At 27.3% G+C, this 16269-nt stretch overlaps 4 protein-coding genes across 4 annotated transcripts in view; 2 read left to right on the top strand and 2 right to left on the bottom strand.

Annotated features, from left to right (window-relative positions):
- GO595_002298 (uncharacterized protein) overlaps window positions 1-466 on the bottom strand; it is a gene marked incomplete at both ends in the record, with an annotated part of 588 nt that extends 122 nt beyond the window's left edge. The window contains one exon of the mRNA XM_067915193.1: window positions 1-466. This exon is cut by the window's left edge and continues 122 nt beyond it. Coding sequence (XP_067777536.1) covers window positions 1-466 — 466 coding nt within the window.
- A 7725-nt stretch (window positions 467-8191) lies between these two features.
- GO595_002297 (frigida-LIKE protein) lies at window positions 8192-11725 on the top strand (the record flags this gene model as incomplete). Its single annotated transcript, XM_067915192.1, has 1 exon — window positions 8192-11725. The coding sequence occupies one exon, from the start codon at window positions 8192-8194 to the stop codon at window positions 11723-11725; it is 3534 nt and encodes a 1177-aa protein (XP_067777535.1).
- Window positions 11726-11843: 118 nt separating this feature from the next.
- GO595_002296 (14-3-3 protein) lies at window positions 11844-12572 on the top strand (the record flags this gene model as incomplete). The annotated part of the gene is made up of 1 exon (XM_067915189.1): window positions 11844-12572. One exon carries the CDS (start codon window positions 11844-11846, stop codon window positions 12570-12572), a length of 729 nt encoding a protein of 242 aa, XP_067777534.1.
- Window positions 12573-14157: 1585 nt separating this feature from the next.
- Window positions 14158-15702, bottom strand: GO595_002295 (uncharacterized protein; the record flags this gene model as incomplete). Its single annotated transcript, XM_067915188.1, has 1 exon — window positions 14158-15702. One exon carries the CDS (start codon window positions 15700-15702, stop codon window positions 14158-14160), a length of 1545 nt encoding a protein of 514 aa, XP_067777533.1.
- Between the last annotated feature and the right edge of the window lie 567 nt (window positions 15703-16269).

Here is a 16269-nt window from a genome sequence, read left to right as displayed (position 1 = left end):
GTGTCCTTGTTCTCATTTGAGTGTCTGGAGTGGAAGATGGGAAATCTATTGCATTTTCTGTGATGTATGATTGAAAATCTTTCCCTTTCAATTCCTTTAGTTGATTCACAATGTTTTGATCGGATAAAGAATATGCCATAACAAGCTTTTCATGAAGTTCTCTTTTTGCATCTTCAAATTCTGATTCAATTCGTTCTCTTTCTTTTATGGCTTGCTCTTCGGCCAACTGAACGCGAATTTTTAATCGCTCATTTGCTTCTTTTATTCTTTTTGCTTTGATTTGATCTAAAGTATTGATGCAATTTTGATCAATAATTCTCCCTTCCATTAATTCTTTCCATTCTTCTTCAAGTTTTATGACTGATTTTTGATATGCAATGAATTCAGCTTTTTGGGTTTCTTTTAAATCATCAGGAATAGGAATAATTGAGATTGATTGCGGTGGTTCAGATTGCTCTTTCTCCATCTCATTCTGGCACTTTTATTTATTAGCGGTTATGACTTTTTCTTTGAATGGTTTATTTTTCTCGTTTTTTGGGGAGGACAAATTAACAATATCACTTTTAAAGATGGAAGAGACTAAAGGGGAATCTGATTTAATTTTATTGGAACACATAATCTTTAATTTGGCTGCAGATAATCTTAATTCTTCAATTCAATCAACAATCAAATTATTTGATAAAAATCTTCCTAATTCATTTAACAATATAATTTGCAAGCTCATTTATGCATCCTTTCTCGCTCAAGTCAAGAACACAACACCATATTTTGATTACTTAAAAGAGATTGAAAAGCTTGAAGAAATTACCGAAAATCCAATAACAAAAATGTTTTCACGTTATATTTTAAGTATGGAAACACAAGAGTCCTATTATCTTCTTACTAAAATGATTGAATATGGTTTAATTTCTTCAGATTGTCTTAAAGATAAAAATTCATTATATTTTGCGCAATATAAAACAAAAGAAGAAATTGAACAAATGAAAAATTGTCCATTTAATGATAAATTCTTTAGTAACATTGAAAAACTTTCGAAGAATGATTGGGAACTTCATAAACAATTTGTTAATGAACGAATTAATACAAATGAACTTGCGAAAATAATTCGAAATGATAATGTTGAAAAACTTCAAGAAATTACATCGCAAACGAATTTTGATTTTGATCAAACAATTGAACCATCGCTTTATGAAGTATGTTCCTTTATTAATCAAAAGAATATTTCATTAATTGATTATGCAGCATTTTTCGGAGCAATTAAATGCTTTAAATTGTTATTATTAAATGGCTCAGTATTATCAAATGTTGGGAAATATGCAATTGCTGGTGGTCATTTAGAAATTATTCATTTATGTGAACAAAATTCTTCATCATTTGAAGATGCGTATGAAACAGCAATCGAATATCATCGTAATGATATTTTTTATTATTTTTATGAAAACGAAATCGTTAAAGCTGATGATAAACATGCACTTGGTAAGAAATGTATTGAATATAGTAATTATGAAATATTTTCATTCTTAAAACAAGAAGGAATGGAAATTGATGATGTTCTTTTAAGAGAAGCTGCAATAGCTGATAATGTATTTCTAATAAAATGTTTAAATAAATTCGATGGTAAAGAAATCCCGAAGGATATATTACCATTATCTGCTTCATCTGGAAATACTGAAGTTGTGAAATATATTATACAACAAGGAGGTGTTGATATTAATGCGAAAAATATTTAGATTTTTTGTTTATTGTTCATTTGTTTTGTTTTATGTTTTTGTGAAATATTTGGAGTTTTTTATATTGACTTATTACTATGCTTATGAGAGCATGTAGAAATGGGCATACGAATATTGTGAAATTACTCTTGGAACAAAAGGAAATTGATATTAATGCGAAAGATATTTGTTTTATTGTTTTAATGTTTGTTTGTTTTAAATAATATTTGATTTTTTCTTTTGGAATTCGTTTTAAATTTTTAAATCTGCTTTCATATACGCATGTAGAAATGGAAGAACTGATATTGTCCAATTACTTTTGGAACAAAAGGGTTTAATTGTGGATATGGATATGGTTCCAACATATAATCCACAAATATTAGAAATCCTAAGCTCAAAAGGATACAAAAAACAGTAACATCAAACATTATTCGACTATCAATAAGAAGTTAATCGATGAATAAATCATTTATTGATTTTACAATTTAGAATTGCACTTACATTTTGTTAAATGAAAATGAAAAAGAATAAAAAGTGTAAAAATGCTTCGTCCCATTAGATCAGTAAAGAAATTTATATGTTCGCTCAAAATGAAATTCAAACTATCTTGACTATTTTATCATTAAATTTATCCAAAAATCAGCCAAGATTGGAGTTTATTATTATCGAAATTTTCTAAATCTAGAAGTAGAAAATCAAAAAGTGGAAATAATAAAAATTAGATTTTACTTTGAGAGAAAATTGTCATGTGCAAACATAAACAGGAATTGAGAAAAATTGTAAGCAAAAAAATCCCTTTTACACGACCATGGCAGGTACGCTCAAAACCCTAATTGAGTAAAGTACTGAAAAGTTGGTCAAGGATTTTGAATTGTGCACAATTCCGATAATTCTAAGGCCTCCCATGGGAGTCAAATTTTTATGACATTTTTGAATGTTTTACTGGGTTAAAAAAACGATTAGTTCTCAAAAATTGAAACGTGGCCATTGTTTACACAGAATTTCGTATCGTTTTGTTAAAGAAACTGTAAAAAAAATTTCTGCATGGGGGATTGCCAAAGTAAACCAGCAAAATCCACATCCCCACATCACACTCCCATAAGAGAATGGACCAAAATTTTAGAGTCGCTTGAGAAAGTTATTTTAAACATAAATGAAGATAACATTGGTGAATCTGTAAGTGAAACTATGAATCTTCTCAGTAACAATATATCTCCTTGCCCTAACTTGACTCTTAGCAGATTGATTTATTCTGCATATGTTTCACAAAGAAAAGATTTTAATATATATATTAATTTTATGAAAGCACTAGATATCAAAGAAAAAGAAATCAATGAAAAAAAGTTTAATAAAAATAATTCTGATAAGGTTCATGCATTTGCAAATTTTCTCCTTCATTTATGTTCTCAAGAATCCAATTTTCTTCTTGGGAAAATGATTGAAATGAAATTAATATCACCATATTTCATCAAAAGTAAAAAAACATTTTATTTTGCAAATTATTTAAATACAGAAATCATAAATAAGTTAAAGAAAAATCAGGTTCCATTTTCTCAGTATTTCTTTGAAAATTATGAAGAACTTTCAAAGAATGATTGGGAAATTCATAAGAAATTAATTAAAAAAGGAGTAAATCCAAATGAAATCTCAAAAATTATCCGAAATGATGAAATAGAAAAACTTCAAGAAATATCATCACAAGAAGATTTTAACTTTAATCAAATAATAAAACCATCACTTTATGAAAGATGTTCATTTATTAATCAAGAAAATGTTTCATTAATTGATTTTGCAGCATTTTTTGGATCAGTTAAATGTTTTAAATATTTACTTATGAATGATGTAGATATAAAAAACACAGGCAAATATGCAATTGCAGGTGGAAATGAAGAAATCATTTATTTATGTGAACAAAATCATTCAACATTTGAAAATGCTCTTGAAACATCAATTAAATTTCATAGAAATGAAATCTTTCATTACTTTTATGAAAATGAAATTATTGATGATTCTTCAACTAAAATTACGAACTTATTTTTATTTACAGAGAATCCATGTATGAACGTTGAGTTATTTAACTTTTTCCTTGAACAAAAAAGAATAAATTTTAATTCGAAAAGTGATTTAATATTTTATTTGAATTTTGCTTAATGTTTTTGATATTTCAAAATAATATTTGGAATTTTTTCATATTATTTAAAACAGCTTTAATATGGGCATCTAAGAATGGCCATATCGAAATAGTTAAATTACTTCTTGAACAAAAGGGAATACAGATTAATGCCAAAGATATTAATTTATTCTATTTAAAATTTAATAAAAATATTTTGGATTTCAAAATAATATTTGGAATTTCTTTTAACTATTTAAAACAGCACTCATTTATGCGTCTTTATATGGTAATACAGAAATATTTAAATTGCTTCTCAAACAAAAGGGAATTCATATTAATGCAAAAGATATTTATTTGTATTATTTAAAATTTGTTTAAATAATTTGGAGTTTTAAAATATAATTTAAAAATCATTAAAATTATTTGAAACAGCTTTTTTAAGAGCATCTTTTTTTGGCAACACAGAAATAGTCAAATTACTTCTTGAAAAAGAAGGAAAATGTATTAATATGAAAAGTATTTATTCATTTTATATAAAAATTATTTATATTATTTGAAAAAGCGCTTATTTATGCAGCTGAAAACGGCCATTCAGCAATCGTTAAAGTACTTCTCAAACAAAAAGGAATTAATGTCAATACCAAAAGCATTCATTTATTCAATTTAAAGTTTATTTTATCAATTTTATCTTATTTCATTATAATTATTGGAATTTGTTTAAATAATTTGAAACAGCATTAATGAATGCAGCGAGATATGGTAATATAAAAACAGTAAAATTGCTTCTTGAACAAGAAGGAATTGATATTAATGCTAAAAGTGTTTATTTATTTTATATAAAATTCATTTTAATAATTTTGGATTTCTTAATAATATTTGGAATTTATTTGATTTATATTGGACATCACTAATTTTAGCATCTTGGAATGGTCATACAGATATAGTCCAATTGCTTCTTGAACAAGAAGGAATTGATGTTAATGCGAAAAGTATTAATTTGCTTTTGATAATGCTTATTTAAATAATTTGATATTTCATTAAAATATTCGAAAATTACTTTTATTATTTGAAACAGCACTTATATGGGCATCAAAAGAAGGCCATATAGACATAGTTAAATTACTTTTAAAGCAAAAAGACATAGATATAAATGCAAAAAATATTTATTTAATATAATTAAAGTTTGTTCTTAACATTTTATCTTATTTCAAAATTATATTTGGAGTTAATTTAATTCATTTGAAACAGCACTAATGATAGCTTCTTATAAAGGCAATAAAGAAATAGTTGAATTATTTCTTGAACATGATGGAAATGATGTTAATATAAAAAGTATTTAATTATTTAACTTAATATTTATAAAAATAATTTTATGTTTTAAAAAAGTATATGGAAATTATTGGAATTATTTAAAACAGCACTTATGTATGCATCCACAGGAAGTCAATCAGAAATTGAAAATTTACTTCGCCAGAAAAGTCAAATAAATAAAAGTTAAATATATATTTGTTTATTTTTTGTGAGATAAGGAATTACCTTTACAATTAAATTTGAGTATATAATTTAAATAGAAAACATTTTTTGTTGAAACTAATATTGAAATAAACAAAGAGAGCAAATAATAATATTGAGCATTAACTTAATGAATATTTAAAGACAAGTTTTGGAAAAATTGGAAAATTCGCAGAATTCATTTAGAGAACGTTTTAGTCTTTTACCGTACTCTTTTCAATTTTAACCTCCCCCAAATGAGAGCCGTTAAATAAAACCGCCAAAATCTGGAATGTCGCAAGAAAACTCAATGGAATCATTTTATAAAGAAAGAATGGGCAAGTTTTTATCATCAATTAATTCTACACTAAGTGGTCTTGAGAAGTGGCAAAAAGATGAAATTATTCAAAAAATCGATTTGTTTATTTCTTCACATCTTAAAGTAGAGAGAGAGTTTTTTGTTAAAAATTTTACTAAGAAATTTATGAATGAAAGTGCAACAATAGAAACAGAATTTCAAAATCTTGATTTTCGATTTATTCAATTATTAGAAAAATTTTCTAATGGTAGTCAAAAAGAACTCGGTAAATATCTTCCAAAATCTGATGATGATCTTGTAAGTTATTTATCCAAAGTTAGTAGAATCAAGTGTCAAATCGGAATATTAAAAGCTTATGTTCTTCTAATGATTTCTCAACAAACAGAAGATTTTCATCAACTTCGAGACAAGGTACGGATTGTTATGACAAATTATGTAAATTCTTCGAATCAACAAAATCAAAATAATCAAGTAACCAAGCAACAGATTGAAGACTTTAAATCACAAATTCAAGTTCTAAAAAGTGAGCTTAGTTGTATAGAATCAATAAAAAACAAATCAGCCAAAACATTAGATGATCTCATTATTGCTCAACGCGAAAATCAAATTGCAAATTTAAAAATAGATGAACTTGAGACAGAACTAGAGTACACCAAAGAAGGGTTAGCTCTTCAAAAGCAACGTAACAAAGAACTTGAAAAATCAATTTCGGATCAAACGAAAAGTTTAATTTTTGAGAAAGAGAAAAATAATAAAATTTCATTAATACAAAACGAACTTCAACGAACTAAAGAAGAACTTGCAGAACTAAAATATTTACAAGAAAGTAAGCAACTAATTTTATCAGATCTTGAAGATGAAAACAATAAAATAAAACGCGAAAATTCCGATTTAAAACACGAAATAAAAATGACAAAAAATGAATTAACAAAATTAGGAAAAGAAAACAAAAAATTATATAATTCGTATTCTACAGCACAAAAACGAAATTCTTTAGGGAGCATTCAACAAAAAGAATTTGAACATTCATTAATGATTTCGGATATACGTAAAGAGAAAATAAATAACTTAAAAAAGGAAAACGATGAACTTAAATTATTATTATCATCATCAACAAATGATGAAATTGAAGTAACAAAAGATAAAATAAATTTATTAAATAAATTAAAAGAAATCGAAAATTTGAAATCAATTATAAAACAACAAAATGAAGAAATAAATGAATTAAAAGTTGATTTAGATAAAATGCAAACAAATTATTCCGGATTTAAAACAATTTCTCAAGAACAAACTGGAGAAATCAAAAAATTAAATGATATCTTTGAAAATAGTAAAGATATATATTTTAGTTTTGATAATATCGAAAGTTTTAATAAAACTTTGGATGATTTAAATCATACAAAAAATGAAATAATTAAACAAAATTATCAGATGATTGATAAGTTCATTAAAAAAGCTGGAAAAATCAAAAACACACTTGAAGATTTAAGATTAGAAAACCAAAAACTTCATAATTCTTATAATGATATACAAAATGATTTAAATGGTAAAGTTTTAAGTAATAATCAATTAAAAGAATCAAACTTAAAATTAAAATCTGAAATTATAGATTTAAAGAATGAAATTAATAACTCTGTAATTCCGATTAAAAATGAATTTAAGAAATTACAACAACAAAATAAAAATATGAAAAATGAAAATAAAAAACTTCAAGAAAAAAATCAAAAGTTATTTATGGATAATGATAACTTAAAGTTACAAAATTTGGAGTTAAAACAAAAAATTAAAGATCAGAAATATGATAATGATAAAATGAAAAATGAAATTAATGATATAAAAGAAGAAATGGAATCAAATGATATTAAATTAAAGAAACAAATAGAAAACCTTAAAACAAATAATAAAAATTTAGAACAACAAAAAGAAAATATTGAAAATAATAATAAAGAATTAAAACAACAAATTAAAAAACTTGAATTAAATAAAAAAGATTTGGAAAAACAAAATGAAAATCTCGAAACTAATAATAATGAATTAGAAAAACAAATCGAAGAAATTGAAGAAAATAAAAAAGATTTAGAAAAACAAAATGAAAATCTTGAAACTAATAACGATAAATTAAAACAACAAATTAAAAAACTTGAATCAAATAATACAAATTTAGAAAAACAAAATGAAAACCTTGAAGCAAATAATTATGAATTAGAACAACGAATAAAAGAACTTGAAACAAATAATAAATTGTTTGAAATAGATAACAAAGGATTAGAACAACAAATTAATGAACATGAATCAAACAATGAAAATCTTAAAGTAAATAATAATAAATTAAAACAACAAATTAAAGAACTCGAAATGGAAAAAGAAAAGTTAAAGAAACAAAATGAAAAAATACAATCAAATAATGAAGAATTAAAAGAACAAAATGAAGAACTTGAAGAAAATAACAAAGAAATGGAAACATATAATAATAAATTAAAGCAGCAATTAAAGAAACTTGAATTAAATAACAAAGAATTAGAAAAACATAATGATAATCTTGAAACAAACAATAACGAAATGAAACAAAAAATTAAAGAAATTGAATCAAATAATGAAGAATTAGAAACAAATATCGAAGATTTGGAATCAAATAACAATGAATTAATGCAACAAAATAAAGAACTTGAATTAGATAACAACAAATTAAACCAATTAATTAAAAATCTCAAATTTAACAATGAAAATTTGGAAACAAATAACAATGAATTAGAAAAAGAAAAAGAAAATCTCGAATCAAATAATAAAGAACTCGAACAACAGATTGAAAATATCGAGAAAGATAACAATGAAATGAAACAACAAATTAATGAATTAGAAGCAGATAATAAAAATATGAAACAACAAATTGAAAACCTTGAATCAATTAATAAAGAATTAAAGAAACTTGATGACGAATTTGAAGTTAGTAACGAAGAATTAGAAATAAATAATAACGAACTAAAGCAACAAATAAGAGAACTTAAAGAAAAGAACAAAGCATTGGACCAACAAAAAGAAAATCTTCAATCAAATAACGAAGAATTAGAAACAAATAATAATGAATTAAAACAACAAATATCAAAACTTCAAATAAATAATAACAATTTAGAACAACAAAATGAAAATCTTCAAGCAAATAACGAAGAAATAAAGCAGCAATTAAAGAAACTTGAAGCCAATAACAATGAATTAGAAAAACAAAATGAAAACATATTAAATAATAATAACGAATTGAAACAACAAATAAAAGAATTAGAAGAAAATAACAAAGAATTGGAAAAACAAAATGAAAATTTGGAAACAAATAATAACGAAATGAAGCAACAAATTACAAAACTTGAAACAAATAACAATGAATTGGAACAACAAAATGAAAATCTTCAAGCAAATAACGAAGAATTAAAACAGCGCATTAAAGAACTCGTAGAAGATAACAAAGAAATGGAAAAACAAAACGAAGAAATTGAACAAAGTAATAATGAAATGAAAAAGCAAATAAAAGAACTTGAAGCAAAGAAAAACGAATTAGAAAAACAAAACAAAAATCTCGAATTAAATGACAATGAATTAGTGGAACAAATCAATGAACTTCAATCAAATAATAAAGAATTGGAAAAAGAAAAGGAAAATCTCGAATTAAATAATAAAGAACTGAAACAACAAATTGAAGAACTTAAAGGGAAAAATGATGAAATGAAGAAGCGAATTGAAGATCTCGAATTAAATGAAGATGAAAAAGATAAACATATTAATAAACTTGAAACGAATAATGACGAATTGAAACAACAAAATGAAAATCTTATAACTAATAATAAAGAATTGGAAAAAGAAAAGGAAAATCTCGAAATAAATAACAAAGAGTTGAAACAACAAATTGAAGAACTTGAAGGGAAAAATGATGAAATGAAAAAACGAATAGAAGATCTCGAATTAAATGAAGATGAAAAAGATAAACATATTAATGAACTTGAAACAAATAATAAAGTAATGAAAAAACAAATTGAAAATCTCGAAGCAAATATAGAAAATTTGGAAAAACAAATTGAAGAACTTAATTTAACTAATAAAGAATTAGAACAAAAAGTTAAAGAACTTGAAGCAAACAACAAAGAATTAGAAAAACAAATCAAAAACCTCGAGATGGAAAATAATGAATTAAATGAACAAATTCAAGAGTTCGAATTAGATGATAATGAAATGAAGAAAGAAATCGAAAATCTCGAAACAAATAATAACAAATTAAAGAAACAGATTAAAGATCTTAAATCCAATATCAATGAGTTAGAACAACAAAATGAAAATCTCGAAGCAGATAACAACGAAATGAAGAAACAAATTAAAGAACTTAAATCAAATAACAAAGAATTGGAACAGCAAAACAAAAATCTCGATGCAAATAATAACGAAATGAAACAACAAATCAACGAATTCGAAGCAAATATTAAAGATTTAGAACAAAGAAATAATAAACTCGAAACAGTAAATAATGAAGTGAAGAATCAAAATGAAGAACTTAAAGCAAACAACAACGAAATGAAGAAACAAATCAAAGAACTTGAATCAAAGAACAAAGAATTAGAACAAAAAGTGAATGAACTTGCGTCGAATAAAGAAGAACTTGAAGCAAACAACAATGAAATGAAGAAGCAGATCGACGAACTTGAAACAGAAAACAAAGAAATGAAGAAACAAATCGAAGATCTTAAGACGAATAACAAAGAATTTGCAAAACAAATCAATGAACTTGAATCAAAGAACAAAGAATTAGAACAAAAAGTGAATGAACTTGCGTCGAATAAAGAAGAACTTGAAGCAAACAACAATGAAATGAAGAAGCAGATCGACGAACTTGAAACAGAAAACAAAGAAATGAAGAAACAAATCGAAAATCTTAAGTCGAATAACAAAGAATTATCAAAACAAATCAAAGAACTTGAAGCAAATAATGACGAAAAGAAACATCAAATCAATGAACTCGAATTTAATAACACAGAATTGGAACAAAAAGTCAATGAACTTGAAACAGAAAAAGATAAAATGAAGAATCAAATCAAAGACCTCAAATCAAATAACAAAGAATTAGAGCAAAAAGTCAATGAACTTAAATCAGAAAATGATGAAATGAAGAAACAAATTTCAGATCTCGAATCAATTAACAACGAAATGAAACAAAAAGTCAATGCACTTGAAACCAATAAAAAAGAATTCGAGCAAAAAGTCAGTGCACTTGAATCAGACAACAAAGATTTGCAACAACAAATATCAAATCTCAAAAATACCAAATCCGAGATGAAACAGCGCATTGCCAAACTCGAATCCAACAACAAAGAATTAAAGCATCAAAATAAAGACTTAGAAACAAACAACAAAAAGTTACAGCAACAAATAACAAATTTAGAAACAAACAACGCAAAACTTACGCAACAAGTTAAACAACTCGAAACACTTAATAAAGACTTAAAGCATCAAATCGAAACACTTGAAACAACACAAAAAGAATTACAATCACAAATATCCAAATTCGAAAATAACAACAAAATCATCGAAACACAATTCAAACAAGTTCTTTCGTCATTACATTTGGGCATTCGTGATCGCGACGTCATTTTACCATTTTCCAATTCATTTCTTGATCGGATTATTGCTACTATCACGAAAATTATTACTAACGCCGGAAAAGATCGGAAATCGATTGAGTTTATAATGCGACAAGCATCGCTTATAGGATATGACGGGTCTGATGTTAACGAAGCATTACAATTCATTCAAGAAACATTAAATAATTCGAATCAAAAACTTTCGGAATTCACTGAAATACTTTCCGACTTAAAGAATGATCATGATGAAATGAAGAAAAGATCAAATGAATATAAGGAAAAATCAGGAAAAATACAATTGACAATGAGCGAAAGAATTGATCAGTTACAAATACAAATCGATGAGTTACAAAATGTAAATCAGAATTTAATATCATTAATTTTAGGAGAAGATTTTGATCAAAATGTTTTATATAATAGTTTAAGTCCGACGGAATATGATGCAATAATGGGAAGAAAACAAAAATTGTTATAAATAAAATATTTGATAGAATTTTGTCTTTTTTAAAATATGAAAATTTGCAATAAAAAATCACTTCACATTTTTGGCAGTTTTTAACAAAGCACGTTAAATTTCTGTTCGGGTAAATTTCATGATTTCGCCAGCTAACGACAACTTGTTTTATGCAGGAACATTGTGCAAAGTTGCACACTACAAAGAGGCATTACAGTACTTAAGCCTTTATTTGGATGAAGACAAACCAACAACAGATTTAGATTTTGAAACAATTAACATAATTTGCAAGGCAACAGTAGACCCAATACGTAACTCACTTCGCATATTAATGGATTCTTATGCAAATGAAGTTGATATGGTACATGCTTTGAACGCAGAAATGATACAACATTTCAAAGAAAAGACTCATAGTCAATTAACAGAATATTGTCATTTCATAATTAACATGATCACAGAGAAGCTTCTTCCAAAAGCAACAACGCCAAAGGACAAAGTATTTTGTCAAAAAATGCGTGGCGATTATTACAGATATCTTGCAGAGTTTGCAAGCCAAAAAGATCTGCAAAGCATAATCACCGAAGCGCACAAAGCTTATTTAGAAGCAGTTGAATCTTCACAATATCTTTTACATAGTGAACCAATGAAATTAGGACTATTACTCAACTACGCAATTTTCATTTTTGAACATCTAAAAAATACCGCAGAAGCAGCTGAAATGCTTCGGAAAGCAAGAAGAGAGGCTGAAATAGATATGGGTCAACTTGATCAAAATGCACATAACGAATCATTAGAAATACTACAAGCAATGAGAACGAATTTAATTGTGTGGTTTGATGATGATACGGAATCAGAAAAAACTTTATGAAACATTAAAATTCAGTTTTTAATTGCTTTTTATATCTGCATAATTTAAAACATTTTTCAAAATTATTTCATATGAAACATGTCTTACAAATTTTTGTGCATATTGTTCAATATAATTTTAGATTTTTAAAAAAAATGAAATATTAACGAACGTTTAAAAAGAATCTACTTAATTAGTTTGACGATAATATTGAAATAACGATTGTATGATTTAAAAACTTCGATTCATAATATATATGGTCAGATAAAATCGGGATTTTTGTCAATCTTATCAAATTTATTAACTTTACTCAAAACGGCGCAGAAATTTCGTTGAAATTTGTGAGAGTTGATAAGGTTGAAAAGTAAACCTGTAGCACTTTTGAGAGGCAACCTTTTATATTAATTAACAAAGGTAAGAAGCCCAAATGAGCGACGAGCTGAAAATCAAAATACAATGGCTTCCGGGCGCGATACTCCTTGTAAGAGTAAATCAATATTCACCTGTTTCAGAACTTTCTGACTTTCTGCAATTCTCTTGTTTCTCTGATGAAATGATATGTTTATTTCATAATGGCGAAATTTTAAACTATGATGAAACCCTTGTAATGCAAGGAATTAGAGATAATGACATAATTGATTGTAAAATTGTTCAAAAATATAATATTTTTGGTGAAGAATTTTCATCAAGTCGACATTCGATCGCAAGAGAAATGGCGCGCATCCTAGATATGGCAGCAGATAAAAAGGGTATCGTAAGCGATATATCAAAATCAGATTCTGAATCATCATATTCAGATTCAGATACCTATCAATACACGGCATATGAAAATAATGATTTGGCTTCTGTGAAAGAAATATCATCAGATCCACTACCTATTATATGGGAAAAATGAGTTATATCTTTCACATTGGTAACATCATCAAATTTCTTGAAACCAAGAGCTCCAAGAGTAATACTGTCTGGCTGAAGTTGTTTGCGAATGTAATATTTCTAGTAAATTGTTTTTTAATTCGTATTTTTCTGTTTGCAATTTGTTAAAACGATGAAATTAGTTCAATTTGTCTGAGACTGATTTATTTTGAATGGAAACACCAACATCAAAAACTTCTCAATTCATTCAAAAATGATCTGAAGCTGAAAAAACAACATAATTTTCAATGGAACCGGTTCATATTTCTTAAAAATAGTCCGGAAAGGCGGTTAGCAAAATCTTCATTTAAAAATTGAAATAATTTCAAGTGTAAAAAGGCGGTTTTTGTGAAATTTTCAATTAAATGACCAAGAAAGCTCACCAGAAAAAGCAAATTTAAATGAGAAGCACGATAGAACTTTTCGTAAGACAATTCACTTGAAACCGATCGTTTTTACTTCCTTCTTTTGATTTTGAGTTTATTGATTATACATTTCTAACATATTGCAATCCTTATTACATTTTGATTCTTCATTCGGCCAAATATAACCTTCTCTTAAAGCATAATCAAGTAAATCAGAAAATTGAAAAAAATATACCATTAAAAGTAAACATGAAATTCATTTTATTAATTTAAACAATTCACATATAAAAAGAATCACATAAAAGCATAGCAAAACATTTCTTTCCTTTTCATCTACTCGGCGCATCAAATTCTAATTCGATCGGCGTTTCTCTTAGCCTCAGCACCAAATATTTCGGGTCCTGATAAACTTTCGACCACAGATTTCCGTCGAAATTATTTTCGATCACGCTGAACTCATTTTTCTCCGAAACGACGTATGATATGTCATATTTTTTAAATGCGTCTACGTCGTTTGGATTCGTTTTCAGCATATGAAAAACGCGTTCACGTTCATAATAATTAATTCCATGCGACGAAACCCATCCTAAGTACCCAAGAAACAATTGACGGCCTCCAATTGTTGCAACGGTGTTAGTGTGCCAATTAGTTGTATAAAACATTGCATCCACTGGTGTATTTTCGGCAATCCATAATCCCAAATTAATGTCTGCAGACTCAAAAATATGCGGATCTGAGGAAAGGCAATCAAAGGAATGTATCGCAGCTGATGCTATGGAGCTGAGCAAGAGAATTACGCCAATTATTTTGGTCTTTCGAATTCGGAGAAGTGTGGCCAAATAAAGGGAAACAACTGGAAGTGCAATAGGAATCCAACCGGCGTAGAAAACTTTAGTGTTATCAAGTTCCCATGGTTGATATTGAATGATATTAGTGGTGATGAAAATCATCAGAGATGGAAGATATTGAATGATCTGGGTCTTGTCAAGGACTGCAAAGCCAAAGAAAACAGCTATTGCAAAGAAAACTCCAAGTCCATTCCACCACATTTGAAGTGCCCCAACTCTTCGTGTAATCCATAAAGGAGCAAGCTTAAGAAACTCTCCTCCAGAAGCACGCTTTACATAAGGAATTAATTGAGGGAAAGCCATAACATTTGCAACAATTGCATATAAGGCCCATAGCGCAATAACTTTTGGCATTTTGGATTTATGAGTCCATGGAAATGTTAGGATGCATAGGAAAATGGCATACTGAGCCAGGGAAACATAACTATGAACTTGTACAAGAGGAGTAAAACCGGTGTAAAGTGCTGAAAGTAGGAAAAACCGCCAATCAAACCGTTCGACCGAGTGAATCAAAAACAAAATTCCCCAATAACAAAGCGGCATAGACCACAATGATGCACGCTGAGGAACAAGAATATGGAAGATTGGGTGGAACCAATATTCATATCGATTACGACCCCAATTATGTATCCAATCGCCATAACCATGTTCAGGATTAAAAAGTCTTGTCCAACCAAGACCTCCAAGGTTAGCAAAAATAACAATTGAAAGAGCACTGGCAAAATGATTTCCCGTAAATTTTAATGAAAGTGAATACATGCCAAAAAGTAAAGATAAAATAATGAGAGCTGATGGAAGAAAGAGAGAAATCCTTAAGCTTCCACTCCCAGTGGACATTAATACCGCTGTAAAAAAATTAGGGATCATTGGATAAACAAGCCTTTCATGTCCATAGAAACTGGAGGTGATGTTGTAAAGGCCATTACGTTTGTTGTTACACCCGACGGCAAAAGATGATATAATATTAAGATGAAATGGTAAATCACCATATGCTGCACCACGAACTTCATTTCCTTTATAAAGCATCGAGACATAAATTATGTAAACAAAGATTGCTCCACCTATTATATATGTTCCAATTTGTGTTGTATTTAATTTGAACTTTGTTTTGTAATTGTTAATGTTATGCTTGTGAAGGAAATAACTTGCAACAAATATAATCAACATGGGTAAGATGGCTACTTTAGGGGTAAGTTGAAATTTTGCAGTCAATATGAAGACAAGCCATGCAAATGTGTAAAAACCAAGTGGAATCCCCGCAAAAAAACAATGTAGAACATCAAGCTTCTTCTTAACCAAAAGCACAACTATTTCGAAGCCAAACCAAAGAGAGAATAGGACTTCAAAAGCCCAAATCATTCTCCCGCTTTGCTGAAGGTTGTTATAAAAAAACGTTTATTTCCCTCAAAAAAGTTTTTACTGAAAAAAAGTGTCTTATTGAGTGACCGTTTAATAGAATAAAAAATTTATTTTGCTTCAATCGTATACTAAAAAAAAATTCACAACTGACATCCCCCGGGAATTTCCCACTGAGAATCAAAAAATCAGATATATTATTCTCATTTTATATTTTTGAATTTCCATTTTTTTGAA

This window comes from Histomonas meleagridis, assembly GCF_020186115.1.
Source record: "Histomonas meleagridis strain 2922-C6/04-10x chromosome Unknown contig_163, whole genome shotgun sequence".
In the NCBI taxonomy this organism is placed as follows: domain Eukaryota; phylum Parabasalia; order Tritrichomonadida; family Dientamoebidae; genus Histomonas; species Histomonas meleagridis.
The sequence above is the reverse complement of the archived record's forward strand: the minus strand, read 5'-3'. Positions and strand labels throughout refer to the sequence as shown.